The following is a 17,711-nucleotide window of genomic DNA, read 5'->3' as shown; positions in this document are numbered from 1 at the left end:
CCCTCTCCCACTCACCGCCCACCCTCTCTCCCATTCCCCACCCACCCCCTCTCCCACTCACCGCCCACCCCCTCTCCCACTCACCGCCCACCCCCTCTCCCATTCCCCACCCACCCTCTCTCCCATTCCCCACCCACCCCCTCTCCCACTCACCGCCCACCCCCTCTCCCACTCACCGCCCACCCTCTCTCCCATTCCCCACCCACCCCCTCTCCCACTCACCGCCCACCCCCTCTCCCACTCACCGCCCACCCCCTCTCCCATTCCCCACCCACCCTCTCTCCCATTCCCCACCCACCCCCTCTCCCACTCACCACCCACCCCCTCTCCCACTCACCGCCCACCCTCTCTCCCATTCCCCGCCCACCCTCTCTCCCATTCCCCACCCACCCCCTCTTCCACTCACCGCCCACCCTCTCTCCCATTCCCCACCCACCCCCTCTCCCACTCACCACCCACCCCCTCTCCCACTCACCACCCACCCTCTCTCCCATTCCCCACCCACCCCCTCTCCCACTCACCACCCACCCCCTCTCCCACTCACCGCCCACCCTCTCTCCCATTCCCCACCCACCCCCTCTCCCACTCACCACCCACCCCCTCTCCCACTCACCGCCCACCCCCTCTCCCATTCCCCACCCACCCTCTCTCCCATTCCCCACCCACCCCCTCTCCCACTCACCGCCCACCCTCTCTCCCATTCCCCACCCACCCCCTCTCCCACTCACCGCCCACCCCCTCTCCCACTCACCGCCCACCCCCTCTCCCACTCACCGCCCACCCTCTCTCCCATTCCCCACCCACCCCCTCTCCCACTCACCGCCCACCCCCTCTCCCACTCACCGCCCACCCCCTCTCCCACTCACCGCCCACCCTCTCTCCCATTCCCCGCCCACCCTCTCTCCCATTCCCCGCCCACCCTCTCTCCCATTCCCCGCCCACCCTCTCTCCCATTCCCCACCCACCCCCTCTCCCACTCACCACCCACCCCCTCTCCCACTCACCCCCACCCCCTCTCCCACTCACCACCCACCCCCTCCCCCATTCCCCACCCACCCTCTCTCCCATTCCTCACCACAACCCTGCCCACCAACCACCCCTCCCATTCTCCACCCACCCTCTCTCCCATTCCCCACCCACCCTCTCCCACTCACCACCCACCCTCTCTACCATTCTCCACCCACCCTCTCTCCCATTCCCCACCCACCCCCTCTCCCACTCACCACCCACCCCCTCTCCCACTCACCGCCCACCCCCTCTCCCACTCACCGCCCACCCTCTCTCCCACTCACCGCCCACCCTCTCTCCCATTCTCCACCCACCCTCTCTCCCATTCCCCACCCACCCCCTCTCCCACTCACCACCCACCCCCTCTCCCACTCACCGCCCACCCTCTCTCCCATTCCCCACCCACCCCCTCTCCCACTCACCACCCACCCCCTCTCCCACTCACCGCCCACCCTCTCTCCCACTCACCGCCCACCCTCTCTCCCACTCCCCACCCACCCTCTCTCCCATTCCCCACCCACCCCCTCTCCCACTCACCACCCACCCCCTCTCCCACTCACCGCCCACCCTCTCTCCCACTCCCCACCCACCCTCTCTCCCATTCCCCACCCACCCTCTCTCCCACTCACCGCCCACCCCCTCTCCCACTCACCACCCACCCCCTCTCCCACTCACCACCCACCCCCTCTCCCACTCACCACCCACCCCCTCTCCCACTCACCGCCCACCCCCTCTCCCATTCCCCACCCACCCTCTCCCATTCCCCACCCACCCTCTCCACCATTCTCCACCCACCCTCTCTACCATTCTCCACCCACCCTCTCTACCATTCCCCACCCACCCTCTCTACCATTCCTCAGCCACCCTTTCTCCCGTTCCTCACCACAACCCTGCCCACCAACCACCCCTCCCATTCTCCAACCAACCCTCTCTCCCATTGCCCACCCACCTTTCCCTCTCTTATTCCTCATCACAAACTCTTCTACCTACTCATCCCTCTCCTATTCCTCACCACCACCCACCCAATTCCACCACACCACCAAAACCCCCACCCCACCACCTTTCCCTCCCCCCACATACATGTCACATACGGGAGGAGGGAGGTGATTGAAGTGAGGGGAGGAGTGCCCAGAGAACTGTCAGCCAATGGAACAGAGCCGATGGGCTGAATGATTTGATTCTGTTCTGCAGGGACAATTCCCCCTGTCATTAGATCCACACTCCACATCTGACACCTTTCTGCCCTGACAGTGTCCAATCCCTCAGCACTGACCCTCCCACAGCACCCACTCCCTCAGCACTGACCCTCCCACAGCGCCCGCTCCCTCAGCACTGACCCTCCCTCAGCACTGACGCTCCCAGAGCGCCCACTCCCTCAACACTGACGCTCCCAGAGCGCCCACTCCCTCAGCGCTGACCCTCCCACAGCGCCCACTCCCTCAGCACCCACTCCCTCAGCACTGACCCTCCCACAGCACCCGCTCACTCAGCACTGACACTCCCACAGCGCCCGCTCCCTCAGCACTGACCCTCCCACAGCACCCACTCCCTCAGCACTGACCCTCCCACAGCACCCGCTTCCTCAGCATTGACACTCCCACAGCGCCCGCTCCCTCAGCACTGACCCACCCACAGCACCCGCTCCCTCAGCACTGACCCTCCCACAGCGCCCACTCCCTCAGCACTGAACCTTCCACAGCACCCACGCTCTCAGCACTGACCCTCCCACAGCACCCGCTCCCTTAACACTGTCTCTCCCACAGTACCCTCTCCCTCAGCACTGACCTTCCCACAGCGCCCGCTCCCTTAACTCTGTCTCTCCTACAGCACCCACTCCCTCAGCACTGTCTCTCCCACAGCACCCTCTCCCTCAGCACTGACCCTCCCACAGCATCCGCTCCCTCAGCACTGACCCTCCCACAGCACCCTCTCCCTCAGCACTGACCCTCCCACAGCACCCTCTCCCTCAGCACTGACCCTCCCACAGCACCCTCTCCCTCAGCACTGACCCTCCCACAGCGCCCACTCCCTCAGCACTGACCCTCTGACAGTGCCCAATCTCGCAGCACTGACCCTCTGACAGTGCCCGTTCCCTCAGCACTGATCCTCTGACAGTGCCCACTACTGCAGCACTGCCCCACTGACAGTGCCCACTCCCCCAGCACTCACCCTCCCACAGTGCGCACTCCCCTGGTACTGACCCTCTGACAGTGTCCACTCCCCTGGTACTGACCCTCTGACAGTGTCCACTCCCCATGGCACTGACCCTCTGACAATGTCCACTCTCCCTGGCACTGACCCTCTGACAGTGCCCACTCCCTCAGCACTGACCCTCTGACAGTGCCCACTCCCTGGCACTGACCCTCTGACAGTGCCCACTCCCTCAGCACTGACCCTCTGACAGTGCCCACTCCCTCAGCACTGACCCTCTGACAGTGCCCACTCCCCTGGTACTGACCCTCTGACAGTGCCCACTCCCTGGCACTGAAACAGATGAGGCAAAGTATTTTCTCCCAGCATGGTGCAGCTTTGGAACTGCAGCTGTGAGAGCATGGTGGGTGTGATTAGTTCTGGTCAAACGAGTGGGTGAGAGATTATCGGGAAGAGGCATTGGGAATAGGAAATGATTAATTCAGCCCCAGTCTTGTTAAGTGGCAGCAGCGGCTGAAGGTATTCACACAGTATTCCTCCTCTTGGCCCCACCCTGTCCTGCCTGATTGTACTGAGCCGACAGGCAGGACAGGGTGGGGCCAAGAGGAGGCATCAGGAGGTGGAGAGGTCGACAAATCCGAAACGTTGACTTCTACACTTCCTGATGCTGCCTGCCTTGCTGTGTTCCCCCAGCCTCCTGCCTGTACCTCCTGATGCTGCCTGGTCTACTGTGTTCTCCCAGCCTCCTGCCTGTCCCTCCTGATGCTGCCTGCCTTGCTGTGTTCCCCAGCCTCCTGCCTGTCCCTCCTGATGCTGCCTGCCTTGCTGTGTTCCCCCAGCCTCCTGCCTGTCCCTACTGATGCTGCCTGCCTTGCTGTGTTCCCCCAGCCTCCTGCCTGTCCCTCCTGATGCTGCCTGCCTTGCTGTGTTCCCCAGCCTCCTGCCTGTCCCTCCTGATGCTGCCTGCCTTGCTGTGTTCCCCCAGCCTCCTGCCTGTCCCTCCTGATGCTGCCTGCCTTGCTGTGTTCCCCCAGCCTCCTGCCTGTCCCTCCTGATGCTGCCTGCCTTGCTGTGTTCTTCCAGCCTCCTGCCTGTCCCTCCTGATGCTGCCTGCCTTGCTGTGTTCCCCCAGCCTCCTGCCTGTCCCTCCTGATGCTGCCTGCCTTGCTGTGTTCCCCCAGCCTCCTGCCTGTCCCTCCTGATGCTGCCTGCCTTGCTGTGTTCCCCCAGCCTCCTGCCTGTCCCTCCTGATGCTGCCTGCCTTGCTGTGTTCTTCCAGCCTCCTGCCTGTCCCTCCTGATGCTGCCTGCCTTGCTGTGTTCTTCCAGCCTCCTGCCTGTCTACTTTGGATTCCAGCATCTATAGTGTTTTTTTTGTTTCTAACTGTGATGGTGCAGAGATCAACATCTGCCCACATGGTAGCATCAGGTGACATTGGGACTCGGTTTGATCACAGGCAGGGCATTTTTACACTGGAGCGGGTCTGCAGCCCTGGTGTATTGACAAACACCAGCCTTTCCTGCGAAAAGCTCTGCTATTGAGGGCAGGCTCGTTAACTCTGAAAAGTAGAGAGACAGACATCAACTAGCTCAGGTAGGCACGGTGGCTCAATGGTTAGCACTGCTGCCTCACAGCACCAAGCACCTGGATTCAATTCCACCCTCAGGTGACTATCTGTCTGGGTGAAGCTTGCATGTTCTAGGCCCCACCCCTCCAGGACTGCATGGGTTTCCTCCGGGTGCACCGATTTCCTCCCACAGTCCAAAAGATGTGCAGGTTCAGTGGACTGGCCATGCTAAATTATCCTGTAGTGCTCAGGAATGTGCAGGTTAGGGTGGATTGGCCGTGCTAAATTGTCCCATAGTGCTCAGGGATGTGCAGGTTAGGGTGGGATTGGCCGTGCTAAATTGTCCCGTAGTGCCCAGGGATGTGCAGGTTAGGGTGGGATTGGCCGTGCTAAATTGTCCCCGTAGTGCCCAGGGATGTGCAGGTTAGGGTGGGATTGGCCGTGCTAAATTGTCCCCGTAGTGCCCAGGGATGTGCAGGTTAGGGTGGGATTGGCCGTGCTAAATTGTCCCATAGTGCTCAGGGATGTGCAGGTTAGGGTGGATTGGCCGTGCTAAATTGTCCCATAGTGCTCAGGGATGTGCAGGTTAGGGTGGGATTGGCCGTGCTAAATTGTCCCGTAGTGCCCAGGGATGTGCAGGTTAGGGTGGGATTGGCCGTGCTAAATTGTCCCCGTAGTGCCCAGGGATGTGCAGGTTAGGGTGGGATTGGCCGTGCTAAACTGTCCCCGTAGTGCCCAGGGATGTGCAGGTTAGGGTGGGATTGGCCGTGCTAAATTGTCCCCGTAGTCCCCAGGGATGTGCAGGTTAGGGTGGGATTGGCCGTGCTAAATTGTCCCCGTAGTGCCCAGGGATGTGCAGGTTAGGGTGGGATTGGCTGTACTAAATTGTCCCCATAGTGCCCAGGGATGTGCAGGTTAGGGTGGGATTGGCCGTGCTAAATTGTTCCATAATGCCCAGGGATGTGCAGGTTAGGGTGGGATTGGCCGTGCTAAATTGTCCCGTAGTGCCCAGGGATGTGCAGGTTAGGGTGGGATTGACTGTGCTAAATTGTCCCATAGTGCCCAGGGATGTGCAGGTTAGGGTGGGATTGTCTCATAGTGCCCAAGGATGTGCAGGTTAGGGTGGACTAACCATGGGAAATGTAGAGTAATAGGAATGAGGTAGGGGCGTGGGTCTGGGTGGGCTGCTGTTCAGAGGTTTGGTGCAGATTCAATGGGCAGAATGGTCTTTTTCTGGACTGTAGGAAATCTGTGATTGTATGACTCCAAAATTCATCTGCGTCCCAGCGTACTCACAACCCCGAAGGCCTCTCGCAATACTTACCGACTGTAAGCAGAGTTCTTTTCAAACTGACCACAGCCATTGTGTAACTGTAAAAACATCCAGGGAGATGGGTTTGAACATGTTTGTGAGAACTCCTCACCAGGAGACATTAGTCATGTTTTCAATGAAATTATCCATGACTTCATTGTTTCAACCTTAGTGTATGTCTGTACAATGTCAGGAACTGCAGCTTTGGGCTATGCAGCAGGAAACCAGACTGAATGGCTGTCATGTCTGGGCTTGCTTTTCCCAACTCCCACTATCCCACACTCTCTCCTTGTAGCCCTGTATTGATCCACAAACTAATCTCACTGCCCCACTCTCTCCCCATAGCCCAGTTTCACTACCAAATTAATCCCTCTGTTCTGCTCTCTGCCCATAGCCCAGTTTCAGTCCCCAAACTGATCACACTCCCCCACTCTCTTCCCATAGCCCTGTTTCAATCCCCAGACTAATTCCACTTTCTCCCCATGACCCTGTAACGATCCCCAACTCATCCTACTGCCCCACTCTCTCCCCATAGCCCTGTTTCAACCTCTCTCCCCATATCCCTGTATCGATCTCCAAACTAATCCCACTGCCCTGCTCTCTCCCCAAAGCCCTTTGTAAATCCCCAAACTAACCCCACTGCCCTGCTCTTTCCCCATAGCCCTGTATTAATCCCCAAACTAATCCCACTGCCCTGCTCTCTCTCCCCATGGCCCTGGTTCAATCCCCAAACTAATCCCACTGCTCCATTTTCTCAAAAGTTTTCTGCTGTCAATCACGAAACTAATCCCACTGTCCCTGCTCTCTCTCCCCATAGCCCTATACCCATCCCCAAACTAATCCCATTGACCCTGCGCTCTCCCCATAGCCCCATATTGATCCCCAAGCTAATCCCACTCTCCCGCTCTCTCTCCCCATAGCCCTGTATCCATCCCCAAACTAATTCCAGTGCTCCATTCTCTCCCCACAGCCTTCTATCAATCACCAACCTGAATCCCTGGGACACCTGCACTCACCAAACCCACCGCCCTGTGGCTGAATACTTCAACTCCCCCTCCCACTCTGTCAAGGACATTCAGGTTCCGGACCTCCTCCACTGCCAAACCGTTACCACCTGACGCCTGGAGCAGGAACGCCTCATATTCCACCTTGGGACCTTGTAACCACACGGGTTCAATGTGAATTTCAACAGACGCTTCATTTCCCCTCCCCCGGCATTATCCCAGTCGCAAGCCTCCAACTCGGCCCACCCTCCAGACCCATCCATCACTGCCCCCTCTGACCTATCACCTTTACCCTTACCTTCATCCACCTAAGCAACTGACCCAACATCCTGTGCAAGAGAGTTCCAAACAGCTACCTTACGTGGACATTGTCATCCTTCCTAACTTCTGCCCTGAACGGCATGGCCCTAATCCTCATGCCCATTCCCAAATTGTTGGCATTATTTCTGTCCTCTAATTTGTCATTTTTCACAGCTTCAAAGGATCCCTACAAGGTGTGAGCAGGCCATTCGGCCCATCAGGTTCCACAGCGACCCTTCCAAAGAGCAACCCGTTTTGAATCCCTACAGTGTGGAAGGAGGCCGGTTGTCCCTTCCGAAGAGCATCCCACCCAGACCCAAGCCCCTACCCTACATCCCTCCCACCGTAACCCTGCATTTACCATGGCCGAACTACCTAGCCTGCACGTCCCTGGGCACAACTGCTTAATTTGGCATAGCTAATCCCACTTAAAGTTGCACATCTTTGGGCTTGGGCTTACTTCAACCAAAGATAAAGAGGTGCAAAGGGCATGCACAATTGGGAGCTCGAAATGGAAACTGTCAAGGGTACATCCCATGTCCTTGAACCTGCAATGGGTTGGGAAGGGAAAGGGTTAACCCAAGATCCAGACTCATATCCCTTGGGTGTACTCTATCCAACTGCCTGCGGGGTCCTCGCCCTACATGATGGATCAGAGGATTTAACAGAAAAATTCCATAAGCTGTTAGATGCACATATGCCTCTGCAACAATAAAGCCGATGTTATTAATACGAGGTTTCATTTTTGTCTCTCTTTAAAGTAGAACAGGCAATTTAATTAACCGCCTGATAAACCGGTCCTTCGACGATTCCCCGCCCACAGGAGAGCGGCGGGGTTCTCATTCGATTGACGTTGATCACAGCCAATGGCGACGTGGATGGGCGGTGGCACGCCTGATCGACGTGGGGAACAGCCACATAGAAGGTGAGCCATCTGCGCCGTCGACCTATGGAAGCAGCGTGTCCGCTGGATGGGCGGGCATACAGTGATGGACGTGAACAACGACCAATAGAGAGACGCCACCGCCCAATTAGGCACAGCCGCCTTGTTTGAATGGGCGCAGTGCGACACACTGATTGATGTGAGGCAGAGGGACGTCAGCGTAAACGTCCAATGGAAGGTGGGGGTGGATGTTGATTGACGTGAAGGATAGCCAGTGGGAATTGGGATATCCTTGCAGCTGCCCAATGAGGAACGCCCGGCTCGCCAGGAGTGAGGTCTCACACGTATGGACGTGGCGTAGCCAATGGGAAGCGGGGATCTCCTCCCATCTGACAAATGAGGGACAGTACCCGGGAGCAGGGGGCAGGGCCTCATACGGATGGACGTTGATTGTAGCCAATGGAAATGGGGAAACCCTTTGCAAGCTGCCCAATGGTGGGACGGATCTATGGCCGGGGCGGGGCAATACACGGATGGACGTGAGATCTAACCAATGGGCTGGCGGTACGTCAACGCCGTGGCCCAATTAGGGAGACAGCGCCTGCCGGAGGCGGGGGCCGGGCGCACACTGACGGACGGCGGTGTTGACCGATGAGTCGGCGTGCGCGGTCGCCCAATGAGATGCACGCACCCGCCTGGCGGGGCGGGGAAAACAAAACGCCGCCTTGACGGACGGCGGTGGCGACCAACGAGGAGCCGGGATTCCGGGGCGTGCGCCTACCCCGCCCCCCGCTTAAGGCCAAATGGGGAGGCGGGACCGCGCTCTGACGGACGTGGTCCGTAGCCAATGGGAAAAAGGGATCCGTGCGGTTCGTCCAATGGCGAGGCAGGGTGTCTGTCGTCGTGGTGACGGGGCGGGTGGACCCGCCCTCCTCCTCCTCCTGGGTCGAAGCAGAGAAAGGGAGAGAGAGAGAGACCTTCACAACCTTGTGGACGGAGACATGTCCGTGATCGGAGCACAGAGGGCGGCCGGCAGGCTGCTGAGGAGCGCCAAGGTGAGGCTGCGGCTAGGTGGGGGTGGGGGAAGGGGCTGTGTCCCCCCCCCCCCGGCCTGGGGGTAGGGGCAGCAGCAGCAGCAGGGCAGACTGAAGCCTGAACCGGTAGGCCGCGGGCACCGTGAGGGGGGGGGAAGGGAAGAGAGAGGGGGGAAGGGAATGTGGGGGGAAGGATAAGGAGAGAGGGAAGGAATGAGGGGAGGGAATGGGGGTAGGGGGAAGGGAATGGGGGAAGGGAATGGGGGTAGGGGGAAGGATAAGGAGAGAGGGAAGGAATGAGGGGAGGGAATGGGGGTAGGGGGGAGGATAAGGGGAGAGGGGGAAGGGAATGGGGGTAGGGGGAAGGGAATGGGGGTAGGGGGAAGGGAATGAGGGGAGGGAATGGGGGTAGGGGGAAGGGAATGGGGGTAGGGGGAAGGGAATGAGGGGAGGGAATGGGGGTAGGGGGGAGGATAAGGAGAGGGGGGGAGGGAATGGGGGTAGGGGGAAGGATAAGGAGAGGGGGAAGGAATGAGGGGAGGGAATGGGGGTAGGGGGGAGGATAAGGGGAGAGGGAAGGAATGAGGGAAGGGAATGGGGGGAGTGGGAAGCACAGAATGTAGGGGAAGGGAATCGGGTGGGGGGAGCTCAATGTGGGGGAAGGGAATCGGGGGAAAGGTTAATGTAGGGAGAGAAGGAAAAGAGTGGGGGAAATGGGTGGGATGGAGGGAGCATGGGGGGACTGACATGGAAAGGGGGAGTGGAGAGATATAACGGGGGGGGGAGAAGGAAAGGAGGTAAGGGGCAAAGAGGGGGGAATGGCAATGAGGGGGAGCGGGGAGAGAGAAGGAAAGGGTGGGGGCCTGTGGGATTACAGTGAGGAGAGAAGGAAAGGGGAGAGAGAGAGAGAATGGGGGGTTAGGGAGAGGGGTATTGCAGGGGCAAAGAGAGAGCAGGGGGCTGGGTTTGGGTTAAGGAGAGGGGTGGAGGAAGAGGGGGAGAGAAGTGGGATGAGGAAGAGAGAAAGAAAGGGATGGAGTGGACTAGGGAATGGGGTGGAGGAGGGAGAGAGGTGGTGTTAGGAAAAGGGGGTTATCGAGGGGGCAAATGGAGAGCATAGAGAAAAGGGAATGGGGAGGGATAGGTGGAGGAGTTGCAGTAGGCCATGGGGTGGAAGAAGGGGAGGGTGGTTCGGGAGACAGGAACACTGAGGGTCAAAGGGGGGAGAGAGAAGGTTTTGGGGGGGTGGGGGGAGTGAGAGGAGGGATAACAAGTTGAGTTGGGATAGGAAGTGAGGTGGAGGTGGGAGAGAAAGGGGTGGGATGGGGGGTGGGATAGGGAGTGAGGTGGAGGTGGGTAGGAGGAGAGGGAAAGGGATAGAGAGGTGGTTAGTGGGAGAGTAGTTGAGGGGAAGAGGAGAGGATGAACAGGGGACGGGAAAGCGGAGGTAGAGGATTGGAGAAGGGAGGGGGTCAACGAAGGCAGGAATGAAAGAAGGGGAGGGGGAGAGTACTGGGTGTACGAGGAGAGGAGGGACAGCTTGGGAGGGAGCAGTAAGGAGGTATGGGATTGCAGGGGGTTTGGGGGGGTGGGGGGGGGGAGGTTGGAGGGGTGAGTAGACATGGGGTGTGCTGCACTGTCACAGTACCGATTCTGCCCTGATTATGGGCTTGGGTGCTGGCTCTGTTGATTCCCTGAGGCTTGTGCTTTGCCAGTGGCCCCGTGCTCACTCTCACTGTCTGTGTCTCTCGCCTGAGTGTGCTAGGGAAGGGCCACTTTGGTCTGGGTCTGTGTGTATCCTGTGAAAAGGACAGTAATGAAGCAACGTTTTTTTGCTGCTCTGTTATGTAAATGTTTGTGTGTCGATCCTCGTGGTGTGCTCTTAAAAAGACAGCCGGTGGGTGAGCTGTTTTCTGTTGACTGTCGGGATTTCCTGAGCCTCCCCAGCAAGTTCTATTCCTGATTTACTTTGCAGCTGTGTTCTGAGATGTCAAATGAAGGAGAGTTTCTCAATGCCTAGTGTAGAGAGAGAGAGAAATGCTAGAACATTGATCGCTGCAAATGTATGTAGCAGCCAACTAGTGGGCAGAGAGGTTAGGGACGGACATTCTGAGTGGGGTGGAGGGTAGGGGAAGAGGGTTTCACCGAGTTGGAGGGGGTGGGGAGCTGCGGAACTGGAGTTGCAAGCCAGCTGCCACGGTCGGAGCTGATTACTAAGCCCTGCCTGTGCCAAGTGAGCGCTGCCCTTCCAAGGCTTATCAATGTTTTTCAGTTTATCACCAACTTGCGGCTTCCAGCATCTGCTGCCTTTGTGCAGCAGTGCTTGAGCCAGGGATAGCTTATCAGGGAGTTAATACCACGATTAGACTCCAGATTTGCCCAGTCCGGGGAGAGGGAACAGGTTGTGGTCAAACACTCATTGAAAGAGAGAGAGCGAGCCTTTCTGGCACGTTTTTGAATGTGCGCGGTCAGGATAAGGAGATAACCTGGTAGCTTGGTGGTTTAATATGCTCCCTTTTTAGGGCAGATGAGAGTTAAGGCAAGGTGGTAATGTCACTGCACAACCCCAGGCTCCTGTTCTGGGGTGGGGAGTGGGACATGTTCAAATCCCACCAACACCGTATCTCAAAATTCAAATTCAATAGGGGTCTGGAATAAATAGCTAGCCTCCCTGTGAATTTTTGATTCGTTTAAAAAAAGAAGGAATAAAAAGACCCATCTGTCTTTATTCATTCATGGGACGAGGGTTGCACTGGCTAGGCCAGTATTGACTGTCCAGAGAGCAATTAAGGGGTGTACGATTATAGCATGTAAAAGGCACCTGGATGGGGACGTAAATAGGAAGGATTGAGAGGGATATGGGCCAGGTGCTGGCAAACGGGACTAGATTAGGTTAGGATATCTGGGGTTGGGCATGGACGAGTTGGGCCGAAGGGTCTGTTTCCGTGCTGTACATCTCTGCCTCTGACAGTCAACCACGTTGCTGTGGGTCTGGAGTCACATGTAGACCAGACCAGGTAAGGACAGCAGATTCCTCCCTGAGAGGTTAACCAATTCTCCTTCAATGAAGTGTGTGTGTGTGTGTGTGTGTGTGTCACAGAATTAGGCCATTTGGCCCATCAATTCTGCTCCATGACTGGGTTGTGGCTGGGATATTTCTCAACTTAATGATGTGCCCTCCGCAGCAGTGAGTCCCACAGATTCCCCACCCTCCTCTCTGTCCTGAAGGGTCGCCCCTTCCCTCTGAAGTCTATCATCCTCACCTGGTCTGGCCCATACATGATCCAGACCCATAGCCATGTGGTTGACCTTTAACAGCCCTTGGGGCAGCTAGGTCTGGGTGAATAAACGTTGGCCGGACCAGCCATGCCCACGTCCCAGGAGCAAATGCAGAAAGTAATCGGCTTTTTGAAGATACACGTAACTTTTCACTGCCCCCTTCCCCCACCATCCAGCTCTCTGCTTTAAAAGCCTGGGGATGAGGGGCTTGTTGTTGAAGACTCTGGGTCAGTACTCAGTGAGAGAGGGGGTGGGGGGGGGGAATTCTGATTGTAAGTTACAGAATACTGTAGGGGCCTAGGTGGAGTGGAGGTGAAGATGTTTCCACCAGCAGGAGAGACTGGGACCTGAGGGCACAGCCTCGGTGTGAAGGGACTGCCCTACAGAACGGTAGGAGGAGGAGGAGGGGGAATTTCTTCAGCCGGAGGGTGGGGAGTCTGTGGGACTCACTGCCGCTGAGGGGCTGTGGAGGGTGAGTCCCTGTGAGTCTTTAAGACCGAGATCGGTAGGTTCCTGATTAGTGAGAAGGTGATGTTGAGGGTTACATAGAGAAGGCAGGAGAATGGGGTTGACCAACTTGGGGGTGCAGAGCAGATGGAGTGGATGTCAGTGTATTTTGTCAAAGCAATCAGAGCAGGACTTGTACAGTTAGTGCTAGGGCCCTGGGGAGGTTGTCTGATAGAGACCTTGGGGTTCAGGTTCATTGTTCCTTGAAAATGCTGCCTTCATCAGTTAGAGCATTGAGTGCAGGAGTTGGGACTTCATGTTACAGGCCACCCCGTGTAAAGCACAGGCCACCTTTCGGAGTCCTGTGGACAGTTCTGGTCACCCGGCTTTGGGAGGGATCTCGTTAACCTCGAGAGGGTGCGGAAAATGTTTGCCAGGATATTTCCTAGGCTGGAAGGTTTGAGTTATAAAGAGAGGCCTGGACAGGCTAGGACTCATTTCCCTGGAGCTTGAGGGGTAGCTTAAAGGTTTATAAAATCATGAGGGGCACAGATAACAGCGAGGTTTTTTTTTCTCTCCCCTGGAGTGGGGGGGGGGGTCCAAAACTAGAAGGCATAGGTTTAAGGTGAGAAGGCAAAGATTTAAAAACGGGAGGTAATTTATTCACGCAGAGGGCGGTGCGTGTCTGGGCTGAGCTGCCAGAGGAAGTGGTGAAGGCGGGTACGCGTACATCATTTAAAAAGACATCTGTGTGAGTGCACGGTTGGGAAAGGTTTAGAGGGATGCGGGCCAAGCGCTGATAAGTGGGACTGGTTCAGTTTGGCTGGCACTGACGAGTTGGGCTGAAAGGCCTGTTTCTGTGCTGCATGACTCTACGGAGCTAATCTCTGCCCCTGTGGCGTTGAGCAGCATGCTCTCCGTTCCATCTCGGGGAAGCAGCCCGCCTCAGTGTGACTCACTGAGGAAAACTTCCCAGGAAGCCGGAGAGGGTGGGCACTGTCCCAGAGACAGCTGGGGGAACTCGGCTCTGGCAGCATCAGTGGAGAGAGAGGAACGGAGTTAACATTAACCTGTGTCCGGTGACCCTGTCTCAGCACGGGCGGAGGTGCGTTTGGATTCATGTATGAATGGCACGTGGAATCTCGCAAGTTGTGGAGAGAATTTATTTTTGTAACTGCCTATATTTAAGTCTTTGTGCCCCAGTAAATATTTTGCAGGACTGATTTAGAGAGGGCCAAAAAAAAACCCATCAGAGTGGTGTTCTGTTTTTAGACAATTGTGGACTGCAGTCAAATGTCCAAAAGTTATACTGACAGCAGCGAGGGTCTGTGACAGTGTGTTCCTGTTAGTTACGGTGAAGGAGGGATTATGCTGTCTGGACCACAACATTGCAGAGAGCTGGGAAATATTACAGCGCAGTCAGTGTCAAAGCTGAGCACAGCCCGTGCTGGCTGGCTGACACTGACCCCACATTCTCCATCACCTTGAGCTTAAAATCTGATCCAGGGTGTTTCGCACAAATGTTGGTCAGTATATAAGGGTTGGCTCGGTGGTTAGCACTGCTGCCTCAGCACGCCAGGCACCTGGATTTGATTCCACCATCGATCAGTGTGGAGTTTGCATGTTCTTCCCCACTACATCTACATAGGTATCCTCCAGTGCTCCAGTTTCTTCCCTCAGTCCAGGGATGTGCAGGTTAGGGTGGATCAGCCGTGCTAAATTGTCCCGTGGTGCCCGGGGATGTGCAGGTTAGGGTGGGATTGGCCATGCTAAATTGTCCCGTAGTGCCCTGGGAAGTGCAGGGCAGGTTAGGGCGGGTTAGCCCTGCGAAGTGCAGGGTTATGGGGATAGTGTGGTAGGGAGGGGGTTCCAGAGCTCAGTAGCCAGACAGCAGAAGGGGCAGGTACAGATGATGGTGCAGTGTTAACTGGAGAGGGGTGCAGGAGAGGCTGGAAATGGACTGAGTGATGTTGCCAGACACAGTTAACGTTCGGATCTGGCTGGGATAAGTTCTGTCGCGTGCATTCCCGGCCCCTCTGTGTCTGTGTCTGCTCCCAATCAGGTCGTCATGTGGCAGCAGAGTTGAGGGGCTAGCTGGGGGCTGGTGCAAACTGCAGGGGGTGCTTGTGACTTCCTTCGGCAAAAGGGAGGACTGCAGACGCTGGAAACCAGAGTCTAGTTCAGAGTGGTGCTGGAAAAGCACAGCAGGTCGGGCAGCATCCGAGGAGCAGGAAAATCGACCTTTCAGGCAAAAGCCCTTCATCAGGCTTGTGACTCCGTTGGCCAGCGTGGCTAAATTCGACCACACAGCCATCAGAACAATCGATCTATCCTCACTAGTGATCTGTGCATGCAGTGCTGGTGATGGGCCTGGGGTAGCCATGATCGCCTCCCCCCCCCCCCACACTCCTAACGGTCTCCATTTTGCCCTAAGCAGGTCGTACCCTCTCTGCACACCTTGAGGAATTTGTTTCGGAGTGTAGTCGGTCATTGGTGTGAGACCCAGGTGTGGCAGCTGTTTTTTTAAAATCTTACAGGTCAACCAGCAAGAGAGCAACCCACTTCCTCCGTCTAATCCTTTTTGAAATTTCCCCTTCCCCTTCCTCCTCACCGCATCTCGTTCGCGTTTCTGCGAGGGCTTGAAATCCCTGGTCTGCAGGAGGAACAGGGAGCACTGCTGCACCGATGGTCAGGGGAGTCCCTTTCTTGTCGGCTGTTTGCTCATGGCAAGGTGTTTAATTAGCGTACGTTCAGAGTGGTTCGTCCTGAAATTTATAGAAATTGCCAATTCTTCCTGTCCACTGTTCGTGTGGTAGCGGTCGCCTTCGTCCCCTTTCATGGGCATTGCGTTTTGTCATCCTCTATTGTTTGTCACCCCCTCTGACTGAGTTACTTGATCGTCCGTTGTTTCAGAGGGCAGCTAAGAGGCGTTGCTCTGAATCTGGTGTCTCTTGTAGGTCAGGCTGCTTAGAATCATAGAATCCCCGCAGTATGGGAACAGGCCGTTCAACCCAACAAGTGCACACACCAACCCTCTCAGAATATGGCAAGGTGCCCTTCCCTCAAAGGAGGGCATCAGTGAAGTAGCTGGGCTTTTGTTCATTTGTGTTTTCTTAACGGTGGTTTCCCAGTGGCTGAGACTCTGTTTCCGATTCCAGACTGTGTTAACAGGAGATTGAATGCAGCAGCTGCTATAGAGGGCTTTGAACCCACCTCACCAGAGGACGCGCCTGGGTCTCTGCGGAGTCCTGGTAGCTGGCCAGTCTGGCCATCGTGACATTTAAAATAAAATTGATAATATTTCGGCACGGTGGCACAGTGGTTAGCACTGCTGCCTCACAGCGCCCAAGACCCGGGTTCAATTCCGGACTCAGGCGACTGACTGTGTGGAGTTTGCACGTTCTCCCTGTGTCTGCGTGGGTTTCCTCCGGGTGCTCCAGTTTCCTCCCACAGTCCAAAGATGTGCGGGTCAGGTGAATTGGCCATGCTAAATTGCCCATAGTGTTAGGTAAGGGGTAAATGTAGGGGTAGGAGTATGGGTGGGTTGCGCTTCGGTGGGTCGGTGTGGACTTGTTGGGCCGAAGGGCCTGTTTCCACACTGTAAGTAATCTAATCTAATCTAATCTAATCTCGTTCAGACACATCTGCACCAGTGCACATTTCCGTCAGTCATAAACAGGAGGCAGAGTGCCTATCGGTGTCAACGTAAGGGGACATTAACAGACTGCATTGTCGGGTTCCACGTTACCAGGGAACCTTTTAGGTTTACCTTTTGTGTGAGAAGCGATGACCCCTCAGTGTTGAGGAGGTTCTCGTTTACATTGTGCAGTTTTGACTCTGGGGACAGAAGTTTTCCCAACTAGGAAGGGGTGGGGGTGTGGCAGTATTAATCTCAGCAGGGATCAGACCCCTATCAGCATCAGGAGGGGAGATGGGACCAAGTTGGGGAAGGGGAGGGTGGTGGGGCAGCACCCTTAGGGCTGGGGTGGGAGAGAGAGAGGGAGACTGTGTGTATTTTGTTAGCTGTTCCCTCTCTGCCCAGGCCTGGGTGAGTGTACTAGTAAGTATCCTGATGACTCACGGGGCGTTCGGAGTACAGAGCACAGGAAGACAAGAGCCCGACTGGTTCCCAAGTTCAGAACCAGGGTCCAGAGTTCACAGCCCGCCGATGTGACTCGGCTGTGGCCCACGCCCTGGGTTTCCGAACCCCGTCAGCCTCTGGCTGACTCCCCTGCTCCCCCCCCAGCCCCCCCTGTCTGACTCCTCCTCGGTTTGATTCGCCACTCAAAGGGGCAGTTGCGAGTTGACCCTGTCACTTTGCAGTCTGATGTCATGCCCAAACATTTTCTTGAGTTCTTGAGCAACCCTGCATTATTGAAAAATCGTGTTTTAGAAACGGCGCTTAAAGTGTTGGCGATGTCATCGCGTTACAGCCAGCGCTGGCTGTAAAAGTCCATGCTGTCGAAACAGCATCCCGTTAGTCAGTCATTAACGGGGATCTTGCTGTAATGTAATTGATGTGTTATAAAGGAATGACCTGCACTGTATTCCATTCTCAGCTTCAGCAAAGATGTTGTTTCAACTTGTGAATCTTTTCTGAGCCCTATCAAGGAGGTGATGAAAACAGAACTTGCTGGAAGAGCTCTAGCAGCATCTGTGGAGAGAAATCGGAGTTAACGTTTCAGGTCCAGCGACCCTTCCTCCCTCCGACCTGAAACGTTAACTC

General features: G+C 56.4%; 1 protein-coding gene across 1 annotated transcript in view; it reads left to right on the top strand.

Annotated features, from left to right (window-relative positions):
• Positions 1-9,013: 9,013 nt before the first annotated feature.
• cs (citrate synthase) overlaps positions 9,014-17,711 on the top strand; it is a 28,259-nt gene continuing 19,561 nt past the window's right edge. The window contains exon 1 of the mRNA XM_060822365.1: positions 9,014-9,280. Within this exon, the coding sequence (XP_060678348.1) occupies positions 9,029-9,280 (252 nt within the window). The 5' untranslated portion in view covers positions 9,014-9,028. The remainder of the gene's footprint in view (positions 9,281-17,711) is intronic.

The sequence above is a fragment of the Hemiscyllium ocellatum genome (genome assembly GCF_020745735.1).
Source record: "Hemiscyllium ocellatum isolate sHemOce1 chromosome X unlocalized genomic scaffold, sHemOce1.pat.X.cur. SUPER_X_unloc_5, whole genome shotgun sequence".
Classification (NCBI taxonomy): Eukaryota; Metazoa; Chordata; class Chondrichthyes; order Orectolobiformes; family Hemiscylliidae; genus Hemiscyllium; species Hemiscyllium ocellatum.
The sequence above is the reverse complement of the archived record's forward strand: the minus strand, read 5'-3'. Positions and strand labels throughout refer to the sequence as shown.